This window comes from Pinus tabuliformis, chromosome 5_1 (assembly GCF_031772625.1).
Source record: "Pinus tabuliformis cultivar Carrire ecotype Pingquan chromosome 5_1, CPIR1, whole genome shotgun sequence".
NCBI classification, from domain to species: domain Eukaryota; kingdom Viridiplantae; phylum Streptophyta; class Pinopsida; order Pinales; family Pinaceae; genus Pinus; species Pinus tabuliformis.
Genome location: NC_142305.1, coordinates 640159115 through 640168935, shown reverse-complemented (window position 1 = coordinate 640168935; position 9821 = coordinate 640159115). Strand labels below are relative to the sequence as shown.

At 46.8% G+C, this 9821-nt stretch overlaps 1 protein-coding gene across 1 annotated transcript; it reads left to right on the top strand.

Annotated features, from left to right (window-relative positions):
• Positions 1 to 1071: 1071 nt before the first annotated feature.
• On the top strand, positions 1072 to 2374 carry LOC149166609 (pathogenesis-related thaumatin-like protein 3.5). The gene is made up of 2 exons (XM_089431374.1): positions 1072 to 1212; positions 1313 to 2374. Exons 1-2 carry the CDS (start codon positions 1143 to 1145, stop codon positions 1999 to 2001), a joined length of 759 nt encoding a protein of 252 aa, XP_089287500.1. The 5' UTR covers positions 1072 to 1142; the 3' UTR covers positions 2002 to 2374.
• The last annotated feature ends 7447 nt before the right edge of the window (positions 2375 to 9821 follow it).

Here is a 9821-nt window from a genome sequence, read left to right as displayed (position 1 = left end):
TCTTCTTATTTTTTATTCTCATGTTATTTCATGAGGCACCTGCCACATAAATAATGTTAAAACTCGTAAAAAATCACCATCCCCAATTATCTAAAAACTACTCATATTTAATTCATCAACCAAATATTCTATCCCAACTCTACATACCTATGCCAATTATTCACCCTACATCCTCATTCTCTTAAACTTTTAGTTCACTCATACCCTGATGTTGCATCATTTGCTTTACCCAAAACCAACCTAATTAATCTAGGCATTCGCCACGCAAGTATTAGAATTTATAACTTATCACGATTAAATATGTGAAGGTCAAATTTACATAAAAATATTGTTTTATCTATCGTTGTAGACGTTTTTTAAAGTTTTATTAGCCCTAATATACGTATAAAAACAAAACTGGAACATCAAATCGCAGGGGATGCCGCCCACGTGCATAACTAAAATTGACTAGGCGGGGATGGAAATTGACCACGCTACTAAAAATGACTAAGGGGGCATGGAAATTGACGGTGTGATTTGCTATCAAATACAGCCAACATTTAAGTCAATAATTTTTTTTGTTTTTCAAGATAAGAAATAATCAGAGGCATTACAGTTGCACACATTGTTAAATTTGCCGGGTATTCCGGATTTGAAATTCCTACCCGCAATTAAAGGAAGGTCTACGATTTTAAAAAATATTCCACGAATAATAAAGGTGGACAGCAGCAAGATTTGACGAAATATTCACGGAATATCTTTCACGTCATCATCCAAACCATGTAAGGTGATGTGTTATTAATTTGTATGTTTGCAATATGGACACTTTCCAAATATCAAATAATGTAACAATCCATTGGTAATGTTATTTGTGGACTACTAATCTATTTTTTTGTTTCCATATCTAACCACTTTCAGATATTGGCACTGACCCTAATACGCAAGCTGGAGCAGAAAGTCTCTGCTAGGCGGCGGTCCTCGTTGAAACCCAATCCACCGTTCTTATCCACTCAAATCCTATCCCATTTTCCTCTGTGTCTTCATGTCACACAGGACTTCCTCGGTGGACTCAGCAATAAATATTGGCTTCTTGCCTCCCCATTATAGATATTCGCTGTTTGGCTTTCATCCTAAGACGATATCAATACATAAATTCTGTTCCGATGGTTTCTACATTTATGGCTTTGAATGGGCCGAGCGTAGCGTACTTGATGATGATGGCACTCATACTCGGTGAGAACCTCCTATAATAAATTCACCCATGCTCCTCCTATGTAAACCATTTCCCCAATGAGTTTGGGATCATTATTAATTTGTTTGTTTGTTGTTGCAGGGTGTAGAGGAGTAAGGCGGACGACGTTCACACTTGTTAACAGCTGCAACCAGACGATCTGGCCGGGCATCCTGGCGGGAAATGGGGCGTCCCTCGCTGGCGGCGGCTTCACCCTCAATCCGAACCAGTCCTCGCCGGCGTTGGACGCACCAGTCGGCTGGTCGGGTCGCTTCTGGGGCCGCACAGGTTGCACCTTCGACGCCGCAGGCAACGGCTCCTGCGCCACGGGGGATTGTGGACGCGGCCTCAAATGCGACGGTGCTGGTGGGGTTCCGCCTGTTACGCTGGCCGAGTTCACAATCGGTAGTAACGGCAACAAGGATTTCTACGACGTGAGCCTCGTCGACGGCTACAACGTCCCGTTGAACATCACCGCGGATGGTGGCACCGGAGACTGCCGGGCGGCTGGATGTGTCGCTGATCTTCTGAGCAGCTGCCCGACCTCACTCTTGATCGCCGACAATAAGGGGCAAGTGATTGCCTGCAGGAGCGCGTGTGATGCGTTCAAGTTTCCCGAGTACTGCTGCACTGGCGACCATAACACCGCTGACACGTGTCCTCCTAACGAGTACTCGAAGGTTTTCAAGGCCGCCTGCCCGACGGCGTACAGCTACGCTTACGACGACGCCAGCAGCACTTTCACTTGCAGTGATGCTAATTACACCATCACCTTCTGTGGGCAAACTTAGATCGTATCAACTTCTCTGTTTTTCTGCGTTAAAGTCTTTTCGGAGGTTTACTTACACTTGGTCTCGGCTGTTGTGTTATTACAATTGGATAGGTTCAGAATAATACATTTACACTTTCTCAAAAACAATCACCTTCTGCAAGCAAAATTAGATCGTATCAAGTTATCGACTTCTCTGTGTTTCTGCGTTAAAGTCTTTTCGGAAGTTTACTTACACTTAGTCTCAGCTGTTGTGTAATTACTCAATAATTGCATTACCTTTCTCACGGCGGCCGACGAAGAGGGTCTTCTGGTCATCGACAAGCCTGTGTGTTGTGTAGTGTAACACATAATTTTCTGCACCTAATACATTAGCTATTATATATTACTTACTATGAGAAGGAGAATGAATTATTTGCACTGTTATTATATATTTCTTACTATGACAAGGAGAAAAGTTTGAATTATTTGCACCCACTTTTCCCATTATGGAACTGGGGATTGATATTGTAGAAGCCATGTGAATATTGATGATAGTAGTCATTTCATGGTCTGCATACCGTGACTGCGATTTTGAATGTGATGTATTTAAATGATACCGAATCGCTCCAATTGCATATGGATCATCCTCGACTAAATTGTTCTCTAAATCTACCGAAACATAATTCGTTTTGTAAAACTACTCCCTTCTTGCAGCATAGCCCAGCAGTGAACAAACTGCAGAAACCTAGCTTTGGTGAGAGGGACTCTTGATCCTTCGCATTCACACGACTTAACACGTATCAATTTTCTTTGAAAACGTAAAGTGCATCTTCTCAAAAGAGTCATTACACTAAATTAACAAATTTACTTTTCACAAACAAAATAAATAGATTGATCAACATGGTTAAAGAATAAGCTTAAAATAAAAAAAAAAAAAAAATTCTGTAACATTTTAAATATTAACTCTAATTAAAAAATATAAATATACTAAACCATTTTTTTCTCATATTCATTAGATTTAGTAAATCAAATAAATAAACTGCACTTATGTGTACAAGGGATATATATCCCTGTTTAAATATAGATGTGATTTTATTTGTTGAGAAGAAATAAAATAAATAGAATGAGAGTTAATTTTAATTCAACATTTAAAAAGAAAAACATGATACATTAACATTTATTGCTCTCCCCATTGATTCATACATAGCAAGGTGAATATATTTTTAAATGTCACTATTTTTATTTATGTTATTATCCCACTACTATATTGTATCAGATAAATTATTTGCTTTTATATTTCTTTCAATATTCACACGATGAATAGCAATATGTTTGAAAGACATTCTCAAATATTTAACTTTCTCTAATTAAAAATAATAACAATAAAAACATATTGTGATATTTTATTTTATCTTTTATTTATTTAATAACAATATATAAATTATAAATTGTTAATTTCATTTTCATTTTATCACTTGGGAGAAGAAACTCATTCTATAACCTAAAAGAGACTCATTCTATAACCTAATAAAATATTAATATTAGATCAAATCTCTTAAAATACAAACTTATTTTACAACTGTCAACCGTGGCTTTTCCTTATCACTTCTCCTTTTCTCGGCAATGACCGACCTCCTGGCTCTGACTGATGGATGTGTGCTGTTTGCGTCCGTTGGACCGCCCCTGTAACGCCCTGGCAGATCGGGCAGGGCGTGCACGACAGTTCTGCACGACGAAGGCATGACCCGCGGGCGAACCGGGCTGGGCGACCCGTGCACGGTGACCCGACGGGCGGTTGAACGAGGTTGCGGTTGGGTGAAACGGCAGACAGGGCGACGAGTTGGGCGCGGGCGCAATCACCCGACGGGCAAACAGGCGCACGAAGGTGTGTTGAACGGGCGGGCGACCCAGGTGAACGACGGGCGGGCAACCCGTGCACGACGGGCGGACGCCCGGACGCACAACCCGTGCACGACACGAACGGAAGGCAGATTCGGGCAGGCGGATAACCGGTGAACAGAAGAGCTGCGGGCGGGTAAGACGAGCCGCGGGCGGACTGTACACGGGTGAGGCTACCCGGACCAGCTGAACAAAATGCGGTAAAGGCTCGGGTAAGCCGAACCGGCGAGTCGACCCGAGGGCGACCCAAGGGCGAACCACACCTGGACATAGACGCGAGCTGGAACATGGGCGCGAGCTGAACATGGACACAGGGCAGTAGTTGGGCGTGCGAACTTGGGCAAACGAAGGGCGACCCGGGCGGGCGCCCCTCCATACGGCAACGGGCGAGGCACGACAGCGAACAAGGTGCAGACGGAACAGTGGACGGGCGAGCGCAGTAGGACGTGCGACGGACGACGGGAGCAGGCAGTGCGACGGAAGGACGAGCGCAGCATACATGTGCGCGAGCTCATACACTTAAGAGATAATGCGAAGGGGAAGTCCGAAAGTTTATAAGGGCGGAGGTCGCCCTTGCCTTGAGGCAAGGGCCGACCTGCCCATAAAGATAAAATTCGGGGCTTCATCGCATAAATGAGAGGTCGGCTTGGAAGTTAAAGCCCCTCGAATGGATGAGCTGGGAAGCTATATATACGATGAGCTCATTCGATCAAGGGATCATCAAGCGAAGTCTTGGAGCGTTCTCTCTACATACGCACAAGATAGGAGCGCAGAGATATGCGCACACTCTTGCGCAGCAAGAGATAGTGCGGTTTCTATCGAGCTGTTTGTGTGGACGAGACGGTGCTGATCATTGACGCAGGCCGAGTTGGTTGGGTTACCACACGGTGACACGGTGTTAGAGCGTAGGCCGAGTTGGCTGCAAGGTCGAGCACTTGGTGGCACAGTTTGTGCGAAGTCTGATTTCCGGTGGCTTGATCTACGGTTGGCACGATTTATGTGCGCAGGTCGGTTGGGGAGTTGAGGCTCGGGGAGCTAACTCCGCCAAGGTACTTGCGTGCTGTTGTATGGGCGTTGGCCCGGATTGTATATTCGGTTAAGTGTGGCCGTGGTTCTGCCCGGCACACGGTTGTAAATTGTATCTTTTGAAACAGTTCAGTAATATAATTGGTTGGGCGGACTCGTTTGGGAGTTGCCCCTCCCCATATTACATTGGTGTGATTGTTATTATTGTTGCGGTTTTGTCATATGATTATTATCGGTTTGAATGTTGATGAACGATTATAATTAATGATGAAAGATTTATGCACTTTACTTAATTGGTGAAATAAAGTTAAGTGTTTTATGGTTAAGGCATAGTCCATAAACGTGCATTCGGTCAAGAGTGGGCGTTCGGTGGTGCCGCACCCCGTCCAATAAAAGAAAAAAAGATTGGGGGCGTGACAGGTGGTATCAGAGCTCGGTCGAAGAGCTGGTGTTGAAACATTTGAAACTTGGACAAGGTTGTCTCGGTTGAAATTGAAGGTGAATCTGCTTGTTCTAAAGCAGGTGACTTGGAGAAGCCGGTGAATGGTCGGGACAAGGTCACAAAAGAAGATGGCCGCTGATTCTCAAGCTGGGTCCAGTCACACAATGAAGGATCCCGCAAAGGATCCTCATCATGAATTCATGGAAAAGGTGATCGAAAGGATGGAGACATTGGAGTCTACTTGGAGTCAAGATGTGAGCTCGCTTATTAAGGAACGAGAAGCTATCTTGAAACTCAGGGAAGAGCTGGTGGAACTCCGTACACAACATGAGGAGCTCAAGAGACAATATGAGTTCACGGAATTCTTGTGTACACAGTTGGAAGGAAGAGTCAAAGAAGTTGAGGAATCAAGAGACCAAGGTCTCGCAGAGATTACAAACTTGAAAGGGACTCTTGACAGGGTAAATAAGAGTCTTGATCAAGCTAATGATGAGATTGCGATATTAAAGAGAGCCATGAGGTATAACTCAGGTGGAGGAGTACCTCATGTGAAGGTTAAAGAGCCGGAATCTTATGACGGTACAAGGAGTGCTAAGACTCTTGGTAACTTCTTGTGGGATATGGAGCAGTACTTGGAACGGTTGAGTCTACCTGATGGTGAGACACAAGTTAAGGTGGCCGCTCAATTCCTAACAAATGATGCCAAGATGTGGTGGCGAAGAAGAGTAGATCAGATTATCAACGGTAATGCTGATGAGATCACTTCGTGGTGCGACATGAAGAAAGCCTTGCAGACCCACTTTAGTCCTCAGGATGAAACATGGGAAGCAAGGACAAAAATCAAGTTCATCAAACAAACCAGAAGCTTGCAGGCATATCAGCGAGAGTTCTCAAGCGTAGCTCTAGAACTTCCCAACATGGCAGAGAAGGACAAGGTGTTCAACTTTATTATTGGGTTGAAACCTTGGGCCCGCAACGAGGTGAAGAGACAGAAGATTAGAACACTTGAGGAGGCCTTTGCTACAGTTGACAAGCTGGTGGACCACTATGATGAGACTTCTAGTGAGAAAAAGAAGTTCGACAAACCGAAAGACAAGAAGAAGGAGGATACTCCGAAATCAGAGGATGGTGCAAAGATGAAGAAGCCTTTGAAGTGTTGGTTATGTGAAGGACCACACACGGTGAAGAATTGCCCATATAAACCAAAAATAGCTACTGTTACACAACCTGCTTAGGAGGATGACAATGCTTCCGTGGGGATGATGCAGATACTTGGTGCAGCTGCTACTACGGAGGTGGCTTCTAGAAGAGATCCGGAAAGGAACAGGTTGGAGTACGTTCAGATGAAGATAGGTGGAGCCGATGTACTCACTATGGTTGATAGTGGGGCTTCACACAATTTCATGAGTGAAGACACTGCAAGGAGACTTGGGCTGAAATTTGTACCTGCAAAGGCACAAATGAAGACAGTGAACTCTCCTCCGATGGCGATCCTTGGTATGGCCGAAAAGGTGGACACTACACTTGGTGCATGGACCGGAAAGGTGGACTTCACCATAGTGCGGATTGATGACTATGAGGCAGTATTGGGGATGGAATTTATGAAACAATTTGAAGCCATGGTTGTGCCACATTTGAGAAAGCTCTTCATTTACGATGGAAGGGAAGATGTGCCCATTGGTGTTCCAACCATTGGGGTAACAAAACCCGATCGTAAGTTGGGAGGTATGCAAATGGAGGACAAGGTGAAGGTGGACAAGAGGTTGACCACGATGGAGGCAAAGATTGCAGAACAATCTATAGTCATCCGAACACTCTCAGATAGCATCTCAGACTTATCGAGGAGGCTAGAGTTAGTGGAGGACGATGATGATGATGAGGAGCTATATGTGAGGCCGAACATCCAAAGGGAAGATCGGGAAGCATACCTACAAAGAATGGAGGTTGAAGATCCTGATAGATGGATCGAACTGATTAGTAAAGGAGAGCCCCCAGGCTCTCCCCACACATCTTCTTAGAGGACAAAGAAGATGGGCTCATTGTTGGCTGCTCAAGGCAGTGAGCCCTCACATGGTGATTGAGCAGGTATGAGGACATGCTGCAGAAAGATGGGGTTTCCATAGACCTGGGCATGGGACCGTGAAGTGTTGACATGCGGTTGGCACTTGTTTATGTGCATGGGCACATGGAGCTGACTTGGTGGAGGCAGACTTTATATGGGTTGATGGTTACCTTGTATAAGGGAGCCTACATCATAGTAGATATCAGCCATGGTGGCGGTTGATGTGTTGTCGGGACGACAACGTCTTCGGGTGGAGGAGAATGTAACGCCCTGGCAGATCGGGCAGGGCGTGCACGACAGTTCTGCACGACGAAGGCATGACCCGCGGGCGAACCGGGCTGGGCGACCCGTGCACGGTGACCCGGCGGGCGGTTGAACGGGGTTGCGGTTGGGTGAAACGGCGGACAGGGCGACGAGTTGGGCGCGGGCGCAATCACCCGACGGGCAAACAGGCGCACGAAGGTATGTTGGACGAGCGGGCGACCCGGGTGAACGACGGGCGGGCAACCCGTGCACGACGGGCGGACGCCCGGACGCACGACCCGTGCACGACATGAACGGAAGGCAGATTCGGGTAGGCGGATAACCGGTGAACACAAGAGCTGCGGGGGGTAAGACGAGCCGCGGGCAGACTGTACACGGGTGAGGCTACCCGGACCAGCTGAACAAGATGCGGTAAAGGCTCGGGTAAGCCGAACCGGCGAGTCGACCCAAGGGCGACCCGCACCAAATGGGCGGGCGACCCAAGGGCGAACCACACCCGGACATAGACACGAGCTGGAACATGGGCGCGAGCTGGAACATGGGCGCGAGCTGGAACATGGGCGCGAGCTGAACATGGACACGGGGCAGTAGTTGGGTGTGCGAACGTGGGCAAACGAAGGGCGACCCGGGCGGGCGCCCCTCCATACGGCAACAGGCGAGGCGCAACAGCGAACAAGGTGCAGACGGAACAGTGGACGGGCGAGCACAGCAGGACGTGCGACGGACGACGGGAGCAGCAGTGCGACGGAAGGACGAGCGCAGCATTGTACATGTGCGCAAACTCATACACTTAAGAGATAATGCGAAGGGGAAGTCCGAAAGTTTATAAGGGCGGAGGTCGCCCTTGCCTTGAGGCAAGGGCCGACCTGCCCATAAAGTTAAAATTCGGGGCTTCATCGCATGAATGTGAGGTCGGCTTGGAAGTTAAAGCCCCTCGAATGGATGAGCTAGGAAGCTATATATACAATGAGCTCATTCGATCAAGGGATCATCAAGCAAGTCTTGGAGCGTTCTCTCTACATACGCAGAAGATAGGAGCGCAGAGATATGCGCACACTCTTACGCATCAAGAGATAGTGCGGTTTCTATCGAGCTGTTTGTGTGGACGAGACGGTGCTGATCATCGACGCAGGCCGAGTTGGTTGGGTTACCACACGGTGACACAGTGTTAGAGCGCAGGCCGAGTTGGCTGCGAGGTCGAGCACTCGGTGGCACAGTTTGTGCGAAGTCTGATTTCCGGCGGTCTGATCTACGGTTGGCACGATTTATGTGCGCAGGTCGGTTGGGGAGTTGAGGCTCGGGGAGCTAACTCCGCCAAGGTACTTGCGTGCTGTTGTATGGGCGTTGGCCCGGATTGTATATTTGGTTAAGTGTGGCCGTGGTTCTGCCCGGCACACGGTTGTAAATTGTATCTTTTGAAACAGTCAATAATATAATTGGTTGGGCGAGCTCGTTTGGGAGTTGCCCCTCCCCATATTACATTGGTGTGATTGTTATTATTGTTGCGGTTTTATCATATGATTATTATCGGTTTGAATGTTGATGAACGATTATAATTAATGATGAAAGATTTATGCACTTTACTTAATTGGTGAAATAAAGTTAAGTGTTTTATGGTTAAGGCGTAGTCCATAAACGTGCATTCGGTCAAGAGTGGGCGTTCGGTGGTGCCGCACCCCGTCCAATAAAAGAAAAAAAGATTGGGGGCGTGACAACCCCCCCCTCTATGGGTAGTATTTTCCGGGGACTGCTTTGGCTAGGGGAGTCTTTTCCCGATACCGAAATGAAATGAAATAGTCTCGTCAGAAAGGAGAGTCATCAAACCGATCTCTTACCAAAATCAAACTAACTGGAAAAGAAAATAGGAGATGAAAACACTAAACTACCGCAACATATATAATGTCATATGCCATGAGACCGAAGGGGAAGACATTGAGGAAATCCATGGTTTGTCAGTGCGAACTCAGCCCCCCTGACGCATAGCGTGTTGAGTCGGTTACCTACGGGGCCCAGGACATCGTTGAAAGTAGCACTGCAAATCATGGCTCAACCTCCCGCTTCCCCACTGAGAGAATGATGATCATGCCTGACAAATCAAGGTCCCGGAGGGGCTTGCGCTTCCTAGTGCAAGGAATATTTGTCATTCAAGCGAGAGCCTCATTAGAAT